This window comes from Natrix helvetica (assembly GCF_964273705.1).
Source record: "Natrix helvetica genome assembly, chromosome: 1".
NCBI lineage: Eukaryota > Metazoa > Chordata > Lepidosauria > Squamata > Natricidae > Natrix > Natrix helvetica.
Window position 1 is genome coordinate 232,998,291 of NC_138548.1, and position 20,957 is coordinate 233,019,247.

Here is a 20,957-nt window from a genome sequence, read left to right on the forward strand (position 1 = left end):
TAAATATGAATTGGGTGCCAAACATCTGAATATTGATCACATGACCATGGGGACGCCACAACGGTTGTAAGTGTGAGGAATGGTCTTATGTCCCTTTTTTCAAGGCCGTTGTAACTTTGAATGGGGACACGAAATGAACTGTTGGTAGTTGAGGACTACTTGTATGTTGGGACTTTTTCCGGGCTTAAATGGTACAGATGGGCTCCATTTTTTGTGGTCAAATCTCCCTGAAACAACAGTGAAAGCTGCCTCTCCCATCTCTTACGGGGCTACACTGTGGCCTTGCCTAATCCTAAAGAGGATCGCCAAAACTGGCTTGCCAGGATGAGGTGGGCCCATCCTTGTGAAGGTAAAGGTTCCCCTCGCACATATGTGCCAGTCATTCCCGTCTCTAGGGGGCGGTGCTCATCTCCATTTCAAAGCCAAAGAGTTAGCTAGCGCCATCCGAAGACGTCTCCGTGGTCATGTGGCCGGCATGACTCAATGCCAAAGGCGCACGGAACGCTGTTACTTTCCCACCAAAGATGGTCCCTATTTTTCTACTTGCATTTTTCACGTGCTTTTGAACTGCTAGGTTGGCAGAAGCTGGGACAAGTAACGAGAGCTGACTCCATTACGCGGCGCTAGGGATTCGAACCGCCAAACTGCCGACCTTTCTGATTGACAAGCTCAGCGTCTTAGCCCCTGAGCCACCGCGCTCCTCTGTGCCTCCATAGAGTTAGTCATTTCTGGATTAGCAATGGCTCCTTACATGGCTGGATCCTTCTACCCTCCCTTCAGAGCCAGGCCAATTCTAGGGCCTTCTGCAGATGAGAGGCCTGAGTGAGAAATAAAGTGCAAAGAGGGTGGGGGGGGGCAGGTGGGTGGTGGTGGTGGATGAAAGGCTTAACTGAATCCCTTTCAGCCCATTGTTCATCTAGGGGAGCTTAGGAGAGGATAAGAGGTTAGCAGGCAGCTTTGAAATTGACTTGAACAAGTGAATGGGAGCTCCCCCCCTTAAAGCAGGGCATAAAAGAAGCTGCCCTATTTGCTCCTGCTATAACAAGAGCTCCTTCAGGTCATGAGGAGCTGAAGGGGAGCTTGCTTGCTTTATACCGCTGGGGAGGCATTGAACAGACAAAACATGGATTTCAATAGGATCTGGGAGGGAGTCACCTAGCACGAAGGAGCAACTTTTCTTCACCTGCTCCTGCTGCCAACTCCAGGCCAGGTTTTCTGCATTTGACTTGTTTCCCTTGCCCTAGGTGTACAAAGGAGAAACCATGAGCAAAAAGGGGGAAATGTATTTTATGTCCGGGCTGGGGGAATGGATTGGAAAAGGGGAAAAAAATAATAATCCATTGCTTCTGTGGTAGATTGACTTCCTTTGATGCTGCGGCAAACCGACGTCAGTGCCTTTTCCTATAGGTTTTGTTGACTTCCCAATTGTGCATGTAGGTTGCCTCTTGGGTGGGAGGCAAACGGAGGGAGGGAGAATGTGGAGATATAGGAAGCCAGGGTGAACTGGGCTGGAAGGTTTGGTGGCCTTCCTAGAAGGGAAGGCAAACATCACCTTGTGTCTGAATTTGCAGTTAATCTCAAAAGCATCCTGGCAAGGTTTTTTTTTGGTTCCTCATGCGCTCTTTTGGTGCTGACCATAAAGCACCTCCAATTTCCATGTCTTGATTGGAGGGAAGGAAATAAGAGAGAAGAAAGAGAGCTGAAAGGGAGCGTCTTATTATTTGGTTATATCTTATTTATGGATTTACTTTGGACCCAGAGGAATACTGCTGAGTGAACTTCAAATATTACCTTATCTTACAAACCAGGCTTTTGATGTTGGCAAGATCAGAGGCTATGCTCCACAGCCATTGCCAAATGAAGATGGGAGTGAATGCATATGCGCCAAAGCCTGAGATTTCAAAAGAAGCAGTAAAACTACATTCAAGTTAGGTCAGGCACATCTAAGTCAAAAGGCTAAGATAATTGGCTCAGCTTAAATGGCAGCTGACTGGAAAGGAGACTTCAAAACTAGTGTTTCCCCAGAAACAGATTGGCTTAGTCCCAGAGTGGTTAGCTAAAATGTTTGTAATTAAACTGTGCTCCTCACTGCCTAAAATTGTGCAGTTCTTTATTCTAGACTTGGATTTAAACACACACACAAAACACACACATAGGCAAGCAGGGGCAAGAAGGAGAAAGCTAGTGGACTGACGTGGTTGTCATCTTGTCGTCTTCCAAAAAACACTACTTTTGAGGCCATTGAGTTCTTGTATGTAAAAAGCTTTCAAAATGTTCCAGTATTGGGCAGAAACATTTGGTGTCCCTTCCTCTCAGATCTCACCTTATTATCCAATTGCCGGGTGTGGCATCTATAGAGTTTTTCTAGTTGAGGATTTTAACAGCCTTACGATATAATTTTTAGACGGATTTGAAATCAACTCCAACGTATTTACCAAACAGTCTTCTTATCTAAAGTCTTGCCTTTTCGGTCTTCCTTGCTTTCGTGGCTACCTTATGGAGCAGTCCTTGTTCCTATTTTTCAGATGAGAAACTTGTGGGGATGTTAGAAGTCCATCACCAAAGGCTGTTTGATGCATGTGCGGCTGAAAGAAAGCTTGAAACCAAAATAAATATCTCGGGGCCAAATGAGTCCTCTCCCTTCTGTGGCCTTAATTGGCTTCTTTGGCTACCCTAATTTTAAATTTGAGAAGCAGCTGTCTGTCTCGTTCGCACGAATGCACGATCAATTCTTGCCTTGTTCCAGTGCTCTTTTATTTTAAATATTCAAGAACCAAAAATGCTCAAATCCTCATTAGGATACCCAGTTCTGTTTCTCAGGCTATTAAGGAATGCCCCCTCCTAACATGACACTCATTGAGCCTTTTATTTAAGTTCAATTAACAGCTTGTTCCAAGACAGAGGCCGTTCTTAAGTAAGCCAATTCAGAGGATCCTTCTCATTTCTCCAATTGCTCCGTTGGGGAGTCTTCCAAACACTGGAGGGAATTGAAGAGGGGCTACCTGGATGGACAAGGAGCATTGAATTAGGGCAAAGTGATACAAAGGGGCCGGGAAGGCCACCTTTTCAACCACCAAGAAATTCCCAAATGAGATATAACGAAACCGAGTTTTTGTTTTGGTTTTTTTTTAACCCAAGTGTTACGGATAAGGATTTAGCTTAGTTAATATATATATATATATATATAATAAAAGTCAGAGCAATCTATCAGTACAAGATGAATCACTAAGAACCCTCAGCCCCAACCTCTACGGCTGAGTATCCTGCTGGCTAACCAATGACAGGCAAAAAGAAGAAGCGGTCTTAATAATCAGAGGCTTCCCTATCTGGCATTTTCTTTCTAAGAAAGAAGGTTTTTCATATTTTCAGTCAGGTTTTTTTTTTCCCCAGGCCCTGTTGTGTGGAAGCATAAAGTTTGCCTCACACACGTACACTTTTATCAGTTGTAGGTTTCCATTTTTTTTTACTACCGGTAAGCTCGTGCATGTGCTTGCGGCCGGCCGGCAGGTGGGCGGAGCCTCCTGCCACCGCCACTCCAATCCAGGCTGAACCGTGCGTAACCCACCTCTGACTTTTAAGATCTATGCGCTCTTGATTCCTATGTGTTTCCCTTAATACTTATGATTTCCCCCCCTCTCACCCTATTTCTAAAACACACCCAGCTCGCTGTCCCTAAATGTTCTCCTTTGTGTTATTTTAGCATAGGTTCTTTGCTCTGCTCCACATAGTTGAGGTGTGTCTATCTTGTTTTAGGCTGAGATGCGTCTACCTTGTTTTTATGTATGTTATAAAGTTCTGTTGGTCCATAGGGCGGTTTTGACAAGCGACCTGGGGGATTCTTAACTCAGACTCTGTTCTAAGTTGTATGGTTTGAAACTGTACAATTTCATACCTTGGATTTTGGTTAAAAAAATAGTTTATTTTCTCTCTGCCTCAATATTTTTGCCAGATTTAATAGGTTTGAAGGATTTGAGCGGCCTTCTCTTTCTCTGGTTGGAGAGACATTTTGGGTGAAAAACTAATGCAGTGAAATTGTGCTGAAATAACCAAATGTTGTGTGTTCTTCCAGAGGATAACTGGAGTGACATCTGGTCTGCCATAGATGGATGATGGGCTTTTTAATGTCTTGGAGCTTGAAGATTAAGAGGTGTTTGTGATGTTTCACACTTGTGCAATAGCTTGTGTGGCAGCACAAGTACCAATATGGAAAAGGATTTCCTTGGCTTTTACTTCTACCTCCAATGTAAATTCATTTGTGATGGGCTGCTTAATCTAACCCAAAGTTCCACTGCTGTCTGGCTCTTAATTCTGGTTTATTTGGAGATCAACTCTATCAATACAATACAATAGCAGAGTTGGAAGGGACCTTGAAGATCTTCTAGTCCAACCCATTGCCTAGGCAGGAAACCCTATACCATATCAGACAGATGGCTATCCAACATCTTCTTAAAGACTTCCAGTGTTGGGGCATTTACAACTTCTGGAGGCAAGCTGTTCCACTGATTAATTGTTCCAACTGACAGGAAATTTCTCCTCAGTTCTAAGTTGCTTCTCTCCTTGATTAATTTCCACCCATTGCTTCTTGTCCTACCCTCAGGTGCCTTGGAGAATAGCTTGACTCCCTCTTCTTTGTGGCAACCCCTGAGATATTGGAACACTGCTATCATGTCTCCCCTAGTCCTTCTTTTCATTAAACTAGACATACCCAGTTCCTGCAACCGTTCTTCATATGTTTTAGTCTCCAGTCCCCTAATCATCTTTGTTGCTCTTCCCTGCACTCTTTCTACAGTCTCCACATCTTTTCTACATCGTGGCGGCCAAAGCTGAATGCAGTATTCCAAGTGTGGCCTTACCAAGGCATTATAAAGTGGTATTAACACTTCACATGATCTTGATTCTATCCCTCTGTTGATGCAGCCTAGAACTGTGTTGGCTTTTTGGGCAGATGCTGCACACTGCTGGCACATATTTAAATGGTTGTCCACTAGGACTCCAAGATCCCTCTCACAGTTACTACTATTGAGCAAGGTACCACCTATACTGTACCTGTGCATTTCGTTTTTCTTGCCTAAATGTAGAACCTTACTCTTTTCACCATTGAATTTCATTTTATTAGATAGTGCCCAATGTTCAAGTTTGCCAAGATCCTTCTGTATCTTAAGCCTATCTTCTGGAGTGTTGGCTATTCCTGCCAGCTTAGTGTCATCTGCAAATTTGATGAGTTCCCCATTTATTCCCTCATCCAAATCATTGATGAAGTTGTTGAAGAGTACTGGGCCTAAAACAGAGCCTTGGGGTACTCCACTGCATACTTCCCTCCATGTAGATGCAGTCTAAAAAATGCTTTCATGGTGATAAGCCCGACAAAATACACAATGTATGCAACTGGACCAGTAGTGGGATTCAATTTTTTTTACTACCGATTCTGTAGGCATGGCTTGGTGGGTGTGGTGTGGCTTGGTGGGCGTGGCAGGGGAAAGATACCATAAAATCTTCATTCCCTCCCCACTCCAGGGGAAAGTTACTGTAAAATCCCCATTCACTGCCGTATCAGCTGGGACTCGGGAGGCAGAGAATAGATGGGGGTGGGGCCAGTCAGAGATGGTATTCACCAGTTCTCTGAAGTATTCAAAATTTCCACTACTGGTTCTCCAGAACTGGTCAGAATCTTCTGAAAACGACCACCTCTGAACTGGACACTCCCACATTTTCTTAGTGGGAATTCTTGATTTCCTTGAGTTTGTTTCAAGAATTGCTACAATATTAAGTATGCTCTTTATGAAGTGGAGTATAGTGGTAGAGGTGTTGCACCAGGAGTAGGGAGAGCACGGTTTCGGTCTACTTTCTGCCACAAGAGCTTCTCTGGAGAGGTGGATCTAATGGCTCGCACTCAGCCCCAATGGACTCATCGCAAAGTTGCGTTGAGGAACAGCACCATCTTGAGCTCCTCAATAAAATGTAAGGTCTAAATCAGATCAATGAATGTCACAAAAAGAATGTGCAACTTTTCAGGTTCTCCAGGATTCCCCATCAAATAAAAAGTAATCAAAAATAGGGATCAAGGAAGAAATAATTAGGTCCCCAACTTAGGGCAGGTATTTTAGTCGTGCATTCTATTGTTCAAAGCAATTCTTGAAACAAGGATTTCATTTAGTCATTTGATTTATAGCCCCCTGTTCTTTAGAAGCTTCAAGTGGTTTACAGGTATGACCATTAGTTTAATGACTTATGACCAGTCCACAGATTTATGACCATTGCAGCGTCCCCAAGGCCACAGGATGAAAATTGACATATATTTAAGATATCCTGGGGTCATGTGAATACCATTTGCGGCCTTCCCAGCCAGCAAACTCAATGGGGGAAGAGCTGAATTTACTTACTTACCACATGATTCACTTAACTGCAGTGCTTCGCTTAGCTTCTGTGTCAAGAAAGGTTGTAAAATGGGACAAAACTCACTTAGTACCAAGTGCACCAAGTGTGGTGCATGCTAGGGAAATTATGGAAATGAAATCTTAATGCGCTCAAGGAGCCCAGAGAGGAGCTAGCCTACCCCAAGGATGTCACAGGGCTGACTGGTGGCATTTTGGAAAAGGAGCCCACTCCTCCTCCCCCAATTTCCCAGCACAGAAGCAGCCATTTAGATTTCCCCCTGAACGCCATCACTCTGCTAAACAAATAATTCTCTCAACACTGTCAAACTATTCACTAAGTCTGCATTACTGTTACTATTAGTTTTCTCATCGTTCCTATCACCCATCTTCTTCCACTTATGACTGCAGGACTGCACCTTTGTTGCTTGTATCCTTACGATTTATATTGATATTGTTTCCTAGTATGATTTGATTGCTTATTTGTACCCTAAGACTCAGGGGTGAGTTGCTACCGGCATTAATGCTGGTTCGGCGCGCGTGCACATTTGCATCTAAAATTATCTGCGCATGCGCAAAATGTAAAAAAGGAAAAAAATACATTTCTGCAATGAAATTCGTTCTGCGCATGTGCAGAACCGAAAATCAAGATGGCAGCGCCGTAGGAGATCCAGTTCAGGGGTGTGGCAGGCCTGGGTCGCTACCAGTTCCAATTACCAAGGCCGCCAAGTTACTACCTATTTAGCCGAACCGGTAGGAACCACCCTCTGCTATGACTATCATTAAGGATTGTACCTTATGATTCTTGATGAATGTATCTTGTCTTTTTATGTACACTGAGAGCAGATTCACCAAAGACAAATACCTTGTGTGTCCAATCACACTTGGTCAATAAAACATTCTATTCTATTCTATTGCCAACTGACTGTTATGTTAATGTTGCCCTTCCCCAGGCAAAGAAAATTGGATGGCGGGCTTTTTCTGTCCTTGGCCACTTAAGGGGTAGGCTAGCCTGGGGAAGGGAGCTGGCTTTTGCACAAGCGAGGACAGAAGACATCCCTGTTGTAACATCACAACAGAAAGCGGCTGTATTCCAGCATAAGTCTGAGCGGTTGGAGGAATGTGATGCTGTGGTTGGTGTCAGGTTTCTTCTCTGCAGCCAAGTTGGCTAGAAGCATCTCAGCTCTTGAAACATAAATGGGATAATCTCCCACAGAGAAGCATGGGAGATGGGGCATTCAAATTCCAGTTTCAGGTCAAAATCTGGGCCTGTGTTAACAGCTGTATATTATCATGCCGTACCTGAGTTTCCCCCACCTCCTTTCCTCTCCTGCACAGAGCTTTTGGGTTTATTAACTGGCATTGCCTATTGCCTGTGGATAAATCATATTGTACATCACAGTTAACAAACCACAATATGTTTATCTAAGCCAAAGCAAACCATAAATGGCTTTGAGTAATGGCCTGGTTCACGGACCATGCTAAAACAGAGTATGGTATGATGTTGGATTAGTAATTACAGATTATCGTTCACAGATGGTGATTTAGTATGTTACCAATACAGTACCAATGCACCTGCTATTTGTTTATTTATTTATGAAACATATTTTTACAGTACCAGATTTTTTTAAAAAAAACCTGTTGATGGCTTGCATGGAATAAATACAGGTAAAATATCGATGGTACCACCTAAAAGTCAGAAATAAACAGGGGAGAGTAATATGCATCTTAAGTTTTATATTTATGTTAGCAAAGTGGAATTACAGGACAGGGTCAGGTCCAGAGGCGGGTTGGTCCCAGTTTGGTCCGAATTGGGTGAATTGGTTGTAGCGGCGGCAGCAGGCTCCGCCCACCCACCCGGACGCTTCTGCACATGCGCAGAAGCATCGCGCGTGAGCGCACCTGAACCAGTGCTAAAAAAGTGGGCAACCCACCACTGGTCAGGTCCTGTTGCAGTCATATTGTACTCACACAACAAACTGAACTAGAAGCCCATCAAGTTAGTTGTTACGTGCTGTGTGAACTCTGCCATTATGGTTAGTTTTCAGTGCTATGCAAGCCCAGTACAAACACAAAGCTAATCCATGCATATGTATTTTCAGAAAGTACAAGTTTCTGAAGTGCTTGAAAACAGTAACTGCAGCATATGATGTGGTGGAACATGAATAACTTAATGATTACAAATTGAAGCAAACACCTGCAGTTTGGGGTTGAACTCCGAAATCCTTGGTGCTCTCTGAGCATGGTAGCTTATTTGCGGACGTTTCATAAGCCAGCTAGGTAATATCTTCACTGAAGATGTTATTTAGCCAGGTAATGATGCCTCTGTAATGATTACAATTTATTTGTAAAAGCATGGAAAGTTTTATGAATCGGAACAATATAGAGAACTCACTCAATATCTGCATCTGCTAGCTTTCTCTTCCATTTATATTAAGAGTCTTAGCGAGTTAAGTCTCTTTTGTATATCGTATAGGAAGAGAAACAGGGGGAAATGAGCAAAAACCTAAACAAATCATGGAATGGATTAGCATGATGAGTGAATTCTGTAAACTGTAGTTTGCTGCTATGACTGAATCTGCAATCTACTCCCAGGAATGTTATACTGTGGAGAAAAAAGTAAGTTGCCAAACTAAAAGCTAGGTGGAGAGAGAAGTGGTTCAAAAGCATGATTGGCCATACAAAATAGGAAATTGTGCTCTGTCTTCAAACAGAGGTTGGTTGGTCATTTTTGGGGATGCTGTGCTAGACAATTTCTTAAGCTCTCCTTCCAACTATGGGATCTGCATGTTGTACATTTAGAAGCTCTAGTTGCATTGTGTGTTCTTCAGAGAACTTGATGCCTTCTATTTGAGATGGTCTTTGAACTGGGCCACCTGCTTCAGCTTGGTTTTACCTGTTTCTTGGAGGCAAATGGAACTGCAAATGTGTTAAAAATATTGCCCTCTCCACAACCAACTGTATCCAACACATCACATTTGGAGCAGAGGTGTTCTGAGGAAGAGACATCCACAAGTTTGAGGAAAGATCTTGCCTTTCTATATCCTCTGTGCTACCCAAACTAAGTTAACAGTTTGGAGAATGTTTGCATGAGATCAATGTCAAATGGCAATAGGCATCTTCCCCTATTTGGCCTGGTGATCCTGTGATTTCCCCGTTGGTGATGACACCAGCCAGGGTGGCTTTCTTTAGAATTATGGTGTATCAAAATTAAATAACTTCAGTCACATTTCTGAGAAGGGAGTTATATGAAGACTGCAGGCTCGTTCAATAAGTATTTCCATACAATGATTTTACTCTGGGGGTTTTCAGTTTTCTCTTTAGAGAAAAGAACAAACAAGTTGTCTTTATCTCCGATAGAAAGTTGAGAGTTGCGAAGTCATTAACATGGACCACACATCCCTCCATGAACTTATATTGGGAAGCAGGAGAATGAGTTTGATTGGAGACTGATTTTTCTTCCTGCCTGATGACCTAGCAAACTCCCAATTTTCTCATAACCTGGCCCATTATTAGTTCATGCCTCTCAGAAGTGCTTTCACAGCCCTCTCTAAGCGGTTTACAGAATCAGCATTTTGCCCCCAACAATCTGGGTCCTCATTTTACCCACCTCGGAAGGACGGGAGGCTAAGTCAACCTTGAGCGGGTGAGATTTGAACTGCCAAACTGCAGTTAGCAGTCAGCTGAAGTAGCCTGCAATACTGCACTCTAACCATTGCGCCACCTCGGCTCTTAAGCTGAGAGATACAGAGGTTACACAATCTCCTATCCTAGTTCATATCTACGAATCTTTGAGGATCAGATGTTTTGCATAGGCAAAAACGTCATGGCTCTCTTTTGAGGGATGGAGCAGGATTTGAATATATGCAAGTTTGAGTGATGCATCATTATTAAGATAGGAATTGCTTCAGAATGAAGTTCTGGGATTCAGTGCGTCAGTGCTGGGAACCGCTTGAGATCCATAAGGGAAGCATAGGTGGTGCCTGGAGCAGCAGAAAATGATTTTTAGAAGTGGATCAGGTTTTGGTCGTTGGTCTTGCTCAAACAAGGTCGCACAATAAACCTTTAGTAGTAATTTTAAAGTTGGGCTCCTAGGGAGCCAACTGAGAAGAGACTCATGTTTGCCAAGTCCTAACCCCTTGTTTATGAGGTGGGCCTCAGACGCTTTTGAACATGATCATGGTCTGTATGAAGGAAAAGTCTTGAGAATTTTTGACCTGGTTAAAATATTGTAAACCAGGATCCCAAGCCTCTTTCCTCTCCAGTCTTGTTTAGATTTACCTCTCTTAGAAACTCAACCAGGATGAGTCTCAACCCAAGGCAAGGATGCCATTGAATGGTTGCCCAAACCGGTGTAAGATTTGGAGTGGTACATGGTCTAAAAAAGTTGCCAGTGGCTCAACTTGGCTTAGAGAATTTATGGGTTTTTTCCACCTCAAAATTCTGGGCTCAGAAAATATTTTCCCAGAGACAAGCCATTCCCCCCCCTCCTCCCAATCTGACTTGTTTTACCATCAGGCCGTTGCAACAATTAGTTTCCAAATATTTTCAAAATGGGTAGCTATGGCAGTGCAGGCATGCATGCCTATACCGAAACAAATGCAATTGGATTTAATTGGATTTACACCTCTTGGCTTTAAAAACCATCTGTTTACATTATCTGAGTTAAGGAATAAAAAGGGGTAGGAGGTTTCATAATAAGGATTTTAGCTTTCCCCCCCATTCTTCATATTGAAATAATCAACAGAGAATAGCATCCTGAATTACAGCATAATTTTTGACTTCCATGACTGGGGTCTTAATAATCTGAATGGAGCCTTCAATCAAACAAACACACACACACACACACACACACACACACACACACACACATGTATGTTTGTGTGTATGTAATCACTTCCTCCTCTTTTCAAGGATTTTTAAAGTTACATAAAATATTGATTTATCCTACCATTTGTTCATTATGCTTACATACAGTATGTATATGATGTAGTGCCAAGGTGATGAAATAGTTAAAACAGGTAGTCCTCAATTTGCCACTAAATGACTGTTCCAAGCTGCAGCAGCACTGAAAAGGGGACTTAGGATCACTTAGGACCATTGCAACATCACTGTAGCCACGTGACCCAAATTTGGCTGCTTGGCAACCAGCATGCATCTATGACGGTTGCAGTCTCCCAGGGTCATGTGGTCCCTTTTGCAACTTTCGGACAGGCAAAGAATTGGGGGGGGGGGAAGCCACATTCATTTAACCACCATGTTACTAACTTAAGCATTGCATTGATTCACTTAACAACGATGGCGAAAAGGTCATAGAATAGAATGGAATGGAATTCTTTATTGGCCAAGTGTGATTGGACACACAAGGAATTTGTCTTTGGTGCATAGGCTCTCAGTGTACATAAAAAAGACAAAATACGTTCGTCAAGAATCATAAGGTACAGCACTTAATGATAGTCATGGGGTATAAATAAGCAATCAGGAAACAATCAATATCAATATAAATCGTAAGGATGCAAGCAACAAAGTTGCAGTCCTGCAGTCATAAGTGGGAGGAGATGGGTGATAGGAACGATGAGAAGACTAATAGTAATAGTAATGCAGCCTTAGTGAATAGTTTGACAGTGGTGAGGGAATTATTTGTTTAGCTGAGTGATGGCGTTCGGGGAAAAAACTATTCTTGTGTCTATGGGGCAAAAGAATCACTTAACAACTGCTTAGCAATGGAAATGTTGGGGCTCCATTATGGCTGCGAGTTGAGGCTCACCCGTATGTTGGACTAGGACTAGAGAAACCCAAATTTAAGTCCTTGATCAACCATGGAAGCTGGTGGGAGACCTTGAACTGGTCATTGTGTCTCAACTCAATCACAACCTCGTAGGGCGATTATTAAAGAGGAGAAATGCAGGATGGAGAACTGCATCTATTGCCCTAGGACAGGGGTGTCAAACTCACGTCGTCACGGCATCATCACATGATGTATTGGGAGTTTCCCCCCCCTTCGCTAAATTGGGTGTGGGCGTGGTTAGCACGTGACGCATCCGGCCCACGGGCTGGGAGTTTGACAGCATTGCCCTAGGAGCGTTTAGAGAAAGTTTATTTATATCTCACAAATAAATAGTTGAGGTGTACATAAAGTTTATATTTGTCTGTGTGTGTGTGTGTGCGTGCGTGCTCGCACGCTCATATCTGCCTCTCAATCCATCAGTGTGCATGCATTCAAGCACTAAGCGTGAAAGCTCCTTCATAAGTTTAGGAAACTGTTTTTTTCCCCCTTCTCTCTGAAAATAATGAAAGTGAAGAGGTGAGCGGAGAGTAACTTGACTATTCTAAAAACATTCCATGTCTTCATTTGAAGATTCCTATTTTTAGAGCCCTGGATGCCTTTCTAGAAGGCTATAGATTACACTGGATTTTCCTACAGGAACAATTTATGTTAAAGTACTTGGCATTTCAGACTGCACCACTGGAAAGACCTGTAATATTGCATGTAAGAAGGGACAGAAGTGCCATCAATCAATCCCTACTGCTGCTTTTTTTTCTACTTTAACGTGCCATTTAGCATTATGCCGGGCTGCAAGCAAAACCAGGGATTTTAACCTTGAATTGTGACTTTTAAGAAACCACTCACATTTAAAGTGGAGGGGAAAAAATAATAAAGAAGGGGGAGAAAGCCTTAGCAACCAGGTTCCGGGGTCTAACAAACAGATGTGTTCTTCTTTTACCTTTCCCCCCCCTCCCGGTAGAAAAACATTTATAGCTCAGTTGAATTTAAATAGGGAAGAAGTTGGCTTGGAAATCTGAAGACTTGGTTTAGGCTTATAAATCCAGCTCTGGTCTGTGTGGGGCCTTCTCTAAAAGAAGATAGATAGATAGAAGATAGATAGATAGATAGATAGATAGATAGATAGATAGGTAGGTAGGTAGGTAGGTAGGTAGGTAGGTAGGTAGGTAGGTAGGTAGGTAGATAGATGATAGATAGATAGATTGATTGATAGATAGGTAGGTAGATGATAGATAGATAGATAGATAGATAGATAGATAGATAGATAGATAGATATAGATAGATAGGTAGGTAGGTAGGTAGGTAGGTAGATAGATAGATAGATAGATAGATAGATGATAGAGATAGATAGATAGATAGATAGATAGATAGATAGATAGATAGATAGATGATAGATAGATGATAGATGATAGATAGATAGATAGATAGATAGATATAGGTAGGTAGGTAGGTAGGTAGGTAGGTAGATAGATGATAGAGATAGATAGATAGATAGGTAGGTAGGTAGGTAGGTAGATGATAGATAGATAGATAGATAGATAGATATAGATAGGTAGGTAGGTAGGTAGGTAGGTAGGTAGGTAGGTAGATAGATAGATAGATGATAGAGATAGATAGATAGATAGATAGATAGATAGATAGATAGATAGATGATAGATAGATAGATAGATAGATAGATAGATAGATAGATAGATAGATAGATGATAGATAGGTAGGTAGGTAGGTAGGTAGGTAGATGATAGATAGATAGATAGATAGATAGATAGATGATAGATGATAGATGATAGATGATAGATAGATAGATAGATAGATAGATGATAGATAGATAGATAGATAGATAGATAGATAGATAGATAGATAGATAGATAGATAGATAGAGATAGATATTTCGCCCTCTCTAAGCATCTGTGTAATGGAAGGCTGTTAGCCTCTCATTAAAAGAGAAAATCCAAATCACTGGCTCTTGATGCAGTTGAATACTTACAAGCTCTAATCCGAATGTTAAGATTGTTTCTTTTCTCGTGTCTAGTGATGGGATCCCTCCTTACAGAATCGGTAACAAGAAGCAGCTCCAGAGGGAAATGCATCGTAGCGTCAAGGCCAACGGGCAAGTTTCTCTACCTCACTTTCCGGTAAGTACTTTTGGTGTTGACGAAGCATTTTAAGAAGCCTGCGTTTCTTTGGTCCATAGACGAATGAATTCAAAGGCCGCCTAGGATGTTGATTGATCATTTTGAATGCAGGTAGTCCTCAACTTACAACCATTTGTTTAACCATCCTTCGAAAGTTCCATTGGCAATTTAAAAAGCGACTTAAGATCCTCACACTTATGACTGTCACGGTCATGTGATCAAAATCTGGGTGCTTGGAAACTGCCATGTATTCACCACAGTTGCAGTGTCCCAGTGATTCCTATTTGGGATTTTCCCAGCCAGCTTCCAACGAGCAAAATCAATGGGGGATTCACTGAACAATTGCAGTGGTTCGCGAAGCAACTGTAGCGACAAAAAACTGTAGCGACAAAAAGGTCATGAAATCAGGCCCAACTCACTTCACAGCCGCAATGTTTGACAGTGGAAATTCTGGTCCCAATTGCGGTTGTAAAACAAGGACTACCTGTAATACTGTGTTTATCTGTTTGCATTGGGCTTTATGTGCTTGTCTTTGAACCGGAGTTCTGCAGAATGGCGGTAGGCTATGAATATTGTTAAATAAAGGGCGACGGCAGATTTTGATTCCCTGTTGTAAGGATAACTGGAAGGATAATTTCCTAAAATGATAAAATGGTACTCATTTTCTCTTCCCACCTGTTTAGCAAATGTTGCTTAGAGATACTGGATTTGTTTTATCTGCCACAAAGAAGTTCATTTTGCTCTGGAGGATGTTGACCTAAGTGCTACTTAAAGTATACCCGATCTAGGAATCTGCTTTGTGCCAGGCCAGCCTATGGGGCACCAAAAGTGTGTGGGGATTAACAGTCCCTTCTTGCACCCCTTTCTGAGGACTGCTTCTCTTCTCTGCTGGTTGAGAGGGTGGGATAAAGAGAAATAGGGCAGTGCCCAGAGAGAAAGAACAGATATACAATTAGTCCTTGACTTATTGACCACAATTGAGCCTACAATTTCCACTGCTAAGCACGATAAGTGAGTTCTTGCCACGGTTGTTAAGTGAATCACTGTGGATGTTACGTTAGTCACATAGTTGTTAAGTGAATCTGGCTTCCCTATTGACTTTGCTTGTCAGAAGGTCGCAAAAGGTGATCACATGACACCGGGACACTGCAACCCGTCATAAATACATGCCAGTTGCCCAGTGGACGAATTTTGATCACGTGACCACGGGGATGCCCACAACAGTTGTGTGAAAAACAGTCATGTCCCTTTTTTTGGTGCCGTTGTGACTTCGAACGGTCATTAAATGAATGGTGGTAAGTCAAGGATAGCCTGTGTAAGTGGACTTCCATAGAATACAACATAAGAATTCTTTTTAAAAAATGAGAGGGCGAGAGAGGGGGGGAGGAGGGAGGGAGAGAAAGAGAGAGAGAGAGAGAGAGAGAGAGAGAGAGAGAGAGAGAGAGAGAGAGAGAGAGAGAGAGAGAGAGAGAGAGAGAGAGAGAGAGAGAGAGAGAGAGAGAGAGAGAGAGAGAGAGAGAGAGAGAGAGAGTTGTACCGTATACTTTTCAAAGAGATTCCCAATCGGTTTGGAAATTCTTCCTGGTATTTGGGCCTGAACATTTTCCTTTCCACTTTTCCCCTTCTCTCTTCTTTAGAGCTATAGGGGAACAACTACAGGGGAGGTTTAGAATCTAAGATGAGATCAGTGAAAACATGACTTGGACTCCTGACCCAGCTTGGGAGTTTCTTGGGAGCATCTGGCTAGCAGCTATTAGTGGGGAAACGTTGGGCTGAGATGATTTTTGGTGGGATCCGCCAGATGTCTTGGACGATAAGTTCCAAGCTTCCTAGCCAAGGGCTGGCCTGGATGATTCCTTTCCCGAAGGCTCTGGGTCTGACATGAGACTGCCTTGTGTGTGTGTGTGTCTCATTTGTGGATAGATGATTGGTAGAAAACTGGGCTTGTTTTACCCTGCTTGTTTGCTGCTGCCGGACCGTTCTAAAATGCCCGTTAAACCATGGGATGGATCGGCTTGACGGTGGTAAGAGAAAGAGGGGGGAAATCTCACGGTGAACTTCCACAGCTGCTTTATTTTATTTGAGGGCTTTTTCTTTTTTTTTAAAGCTTTACATTTGCTGTTCTGCTTCGGGATGTCAAAGAGGGAGGAACGCACCAGGAGGAGTTATGTTCTCATTGAAGTCACTGGGCCTTCTGCTATTTGTTTAAGCAGAGCCAGGGTTTCTCCCCCCCCCCCCCCCCGCCGCTCTTTTAGCAACTGTTAAGGCAGGAAATAGATTTCCCAGGTCCTTCAAAGGAAAAAGGATATTTGTACCAAAAAAGTCTCCCCTCACCTCCCATTCCGCCTCCCCCCCCCGCCCATCCTAGGACTTCTTGCTTGTTGGCTTCCTTGCAAGAAGTTAATCTAATAGTGCTGGTTTGGAAATTTGAGTTCTTTTCTCGTCTAAAATGCAGAGGGTTTCAGGGTGATACGCTGTGTAATTCTTGTGGTGCAGCTTTCTTTAGCATAGGGCAGTAATGGCCAACCTTTTTGTCCTTGCGTGCCGAAAGCGTGCGTGACCGCCCACACCCATAACGCAGAGTGCGTGCAACACCCCACCATGCTCCCCACCCCTTGTGCATGCACGTTCAGACCCCGCGCTCCCCCCGCCTCCCCACAGCCTCCTGAGACCAAACATGGGCTGTGGGAGTGGCACACTGCCCCCCCTCTGTGCCCCATTTTGGGCCTAGCAGGCCTCCTTGAAGCCTCCTGGGACCAAACATGGGCTGTGGGAGTGGCACACTGCACCCCGTCTGTGCCCCATTTTGGGCCTAGCAGGCCTCTTTGAAGCCTCCTGGGACCAAAAACAGGCCGCGGAGCGACCCCGTGCTCCCCCTGCGCATGCGCGCACAACCTCCTTCCTCCATGCTTGCACGAACATCACCCACATGCATGGCAGAGACCCAAAAATCAACTGGCTGCTGGGAGGAGCGCGCGCATGCGCGGTGGAGCTAAGCTGGGTGATGGCTCGGGTGCCTGCAGGAAGGGCTCTGTGTGCCTTCACCATCATGGACATAGAGTCTTCTTAATATGTTGGCTAGAGCTCCATCATCCATCATCTCCTAGTAGGGCAAATTGACTGCAGCTCCCATCATCCCTCTTCTGTTTCGATGTGGAATGGGGGAGCTTGCATGCTTGGAAGACACGAATTTGAGGGTGTCAATTGGAAGTGAGTACTTTTCAGCTACTGTAGGTTGTTACATAGGCAGGCACAAGCTGGAGGCTTTTAAGAAGAAACTGGGCAGCCATTTGTGTGAAATGATATGATGGAGTCTCTTGCTAGAGAGAAGGGACCTTCAAGGTCCCTTCCAACTGTGATGAAGTTTTATGCTCTAAACTGATCTTGTGATTAATGCAAGCAAATTCAACTTCCTGTTCTCTTAAGGGATGAGAAATCCCAGGTGAAATACTGTAGGTCTCTGAGATGGATGGGGATTGTCTTAGGGCATGCTGGCTGGGGAATTCTGGGAGTCGAAGTCCACAAGTCTTAAAGTTCCCAAGTTTGGACACCCCTGTCTTAGGGCATGGGTGTCAAACTCGTGGTGGCACATTGCTGTCACGTGGTGTTTTGCGATGTTTCTTCCCTTTGCTGAGCTGGGGTGGGCTTGGCCTGTATGTGACGCATCTGGCCTGGGGGCCACTAGTTTGACACCCCTGGAAACTCTAGGGCAGTGGTTCCCAACGTGGGGCCACTCCTAAAAGGGGTCGATTTGATGTTTAATGGGGGCAATTTGAACCTTGTTTAAACCAACTCAGTAGCCTTTTAGGCTTCCTCCGTGTGAGTAGAGTTCACTTTTTGAGTAGAGTAAGAATTATATGTCACGGAGGAGGGGGGAGAGCATCAGGATTTTAAAGATTCTCAGGTGGGGCATGGCCCCAAAAAGGTTGGGAACCACTTCTCTGGGGTCTTTGGTGCTCTCTGAGCTTGGTTGTTTACTTGCAGATGTCTCATTAGTCAAACCTGGTAAGATCACCAGTATCTATGTCTACAATCAATGTCTAGTCTATGGCAGTAGCACTGATGCTGTTATCTAGTTGGGTGATGAAACGTGTGCAAGAAAACAACCAAGCTCCGGGAGCGCCAAGGACCTCCATTTCAACCCTGAACTACAAATATTTTCCTTGTCTAGGGTTTGCATGTCCCCATGTATTTATTTATTGGTATGTTTGTTTATAGTATTTTCTTCTGCTTCTGCCATTAAAAAAAAAAGTTCTCTATAGCTTCTGCTTGTAAATTAGATTATTTTGTCCTGGGGCGTGCAAATCGACTTTCTCTGTAAGGCAGTGCTTTGATCAAGGAGCTGAATAGAGCCAGCTTGTGTAAGAGTGACAATTTCCTGCAGAGTCGCCTTTTTCTCCCCTCACATCATTTCTGAAGCTAAGTGGTTACCAGAGAGAGAGAGAGGCCCAACCTCACCTCATGGGCAGCCTGTGAAAGCCTTGGCAGTTCAGCTTCCCCCCCACCCCCTTTAAAAAAAAAACCCTCCAAAAAAACACCCCGAACAAAAAAAAGTATTGTGTGTATGTTTGTGTATCCAGAACTGGAGGGCGAAGAAGGCAAGAAACGGGAGTGCTTGTGGGGGAGATGAGAGGAGAATAGAGATGGGGTGGGAGGGGGGCCTTTCCCCCCCCCCGCCTTTCCTGGCTTCTTTCGGCAGAGATTTTTGCTTGCCTTTTCATATTCCAGCCTTGATTTGGAGGTGCTGCGTTTTCCCTTGATAGATCTGCTGGAGGCAGCCAGGCTCAGCAGTGTAGCTCCGTTTGCCCGTAGCAGCTTCCTTCATTTTCTGTACAAAGAGATGGAGGGCAGGGAGGGGGGGGGAGAAGAACAGAGGGAGAGAGAGGGAGAAAGATCCAGGACACTGTTGAGACAACACTACCTCAAAGGTGCCCAGTGTGTAGCCAGGAAATAAATTACCAGCCCTTCTCTGATCTGCCACCATTTGACTCCTTTTCTTTCCCTCCCTCCCTCCCTCCCTTCCTCCCCCGCTCCCTTCCCTTTTTCTCCCCCGTCTTATTTTTATTTTAATTTCCAACTCCTTTCTGTTTATACTCCACTTTTATTTCTTGAGTTAAAGTCTCTCTCTCTCTCTCTCCCCCCCTCCCGCCTCTGAGTTTTCCATTTGATGTTTGACAACAGTCTTTGAAGATTTTCTACTTCAGAGTAGCTACTGATGGGCTGGTTGTACTACAGAGAGAACAAGCAGGGTTCCTCGGAGTGCGACCAACTGCTCCTGCCGAAGGCAAACGCTATTGGGGAAGATGTCACTCCATGAGGCCACAGCACTTGCTCATAAAAATCCAAAGCAGACCATGCCTAGTTGCGGTCGCCTTTTCATCCAAACATGGAGACACAACAAGCTGAACGGAGCCAGCCAGCCTGCTCCCCGAACTGAGCTGCTTTCGCCCGCGCTGCCTGCTAAACTTGGCTTATTGTCTCTGTCCCCGCTCTGTGTAGAGAACCCACCGGCTCCCCAAGGAAATGACCCCCGTGGAACCCGCCACCTTCGCGGCCGATCTCATCTCTCGGTTGGAAAAGCTCAAGCGAGAACAAGAGACCATGGATTGCTTGGAAGAGAGGCTGCAGCAAATCACAGAGGTAGGGACCTGACAACCCCCCCCCCGCTCCCGCTCCCTTTGCATGGGTTCCTGCCTGGTGGCTCCCCCCTTTGCTGAAGAGGAGGGTGGGCGAGAGGATGGGCAGGAAGAAAGAGGCATGAGAGAGAGGGGGATTGAGAGAGTGAATGAATGAATGAATGAATGAATCTTAACTCAGGTCATCCTTCCGTGAAGAAGGAGGGCCAGGTGTGGAGAGGCACTGCAGTCACACAAGCTAATGAAACCAGAGCAATACCGCTGTGCCTGTTTGCTGCCAGCTGAGGTCTCTTGGGTCTATGTGCGTGGATGCCTCAAATTCTGTCAGCATCTATGTAACTAGGCACTGGCCCCAGATATCTGTCAAGGGGCAGGAAGGCATAATGTCTGAAGAGCTTTACGAGGACTCCTCATTGAGCTCTGCTGATTGAGTCATTGTCCTTCATGTTTTTCCTGAAGGATGACGAAAAGGAGATCTCTGACACGCCTGTCGCTGCCCAGGGCAACCGAGAGCTTGTAGCCGTGCAACATCAGCAGCACCCACTCACGCTCCTTCCCACCGGCAGCTATGAAGATGATCCTCAGGCCATTCTGGACGACCACCTGTCCCGCGTGCTTAAGACCCCCGGGTGTCAGTCTCCCGGCATGGGGCGGCATAGTCCTCGTGCTCGTTCCCCCGACCGACTCCCGGGGGGCAAGTTCCTGCTAGCCACCCCAGGCAAGAACGCCATGCCCGCAGCTTGCGCTCTTCTCGGCAAAGGATTTGTCACCAAGCAGACCACCAAGCATGTTCACCATCACTACATCCACCACCACACCATTCCCAAAACGAAAGAGCAGATAGAAGCTGAGGCAGCCCAGCGGGTCCAATGCTTGTGTGCTGGGGGCACTGATTATTATTGCTATCCAAAATGTAGAGGACACGCGAAAGGGGCGGACCTTCCTGTCGCTCAGCTGGAGCCATTTAGGTGAGTTTCCTCTTGGGAAAGAGTTCTAATGGCTTGTGGGTGGCTGGGATAGGTCCACACTTGTG

At 44.5% G+C, this 20,957-nt stretch overlaps 1 protein-coding gene across 10 annotated transcripts in view; it reads left to right on the top strand.

Annotated features, from left to right (window-relative positions):
- The window catches only part of AXIN2 (axin 2), a 57,174-nt gene that overhangs the window by 17,697 nt on the left and 18,520 nt on the right, over positions 1–20,957 (top strand). For all 10 annotated transcript variants that reach the window (XM_081938091.1, XM_081938084.1, XM_081938085.1 and 7 more), the window contains 3 exons: positions 14,186–14,288; positions 19,788–19,928; positions 20,384–20,892. In XM_081938091.1, coding sequence (XP_081794217.1) covers positions 14,186–14,288; positions 19,788–19,928; positions 20,384–20,892 — 753 coding nt within the window. The remainder of the gene's footprint in view (positions 1–14,185; positions 14,289–19,787; positions 19,929–20,383; positions 20,893–20,957) is intronic.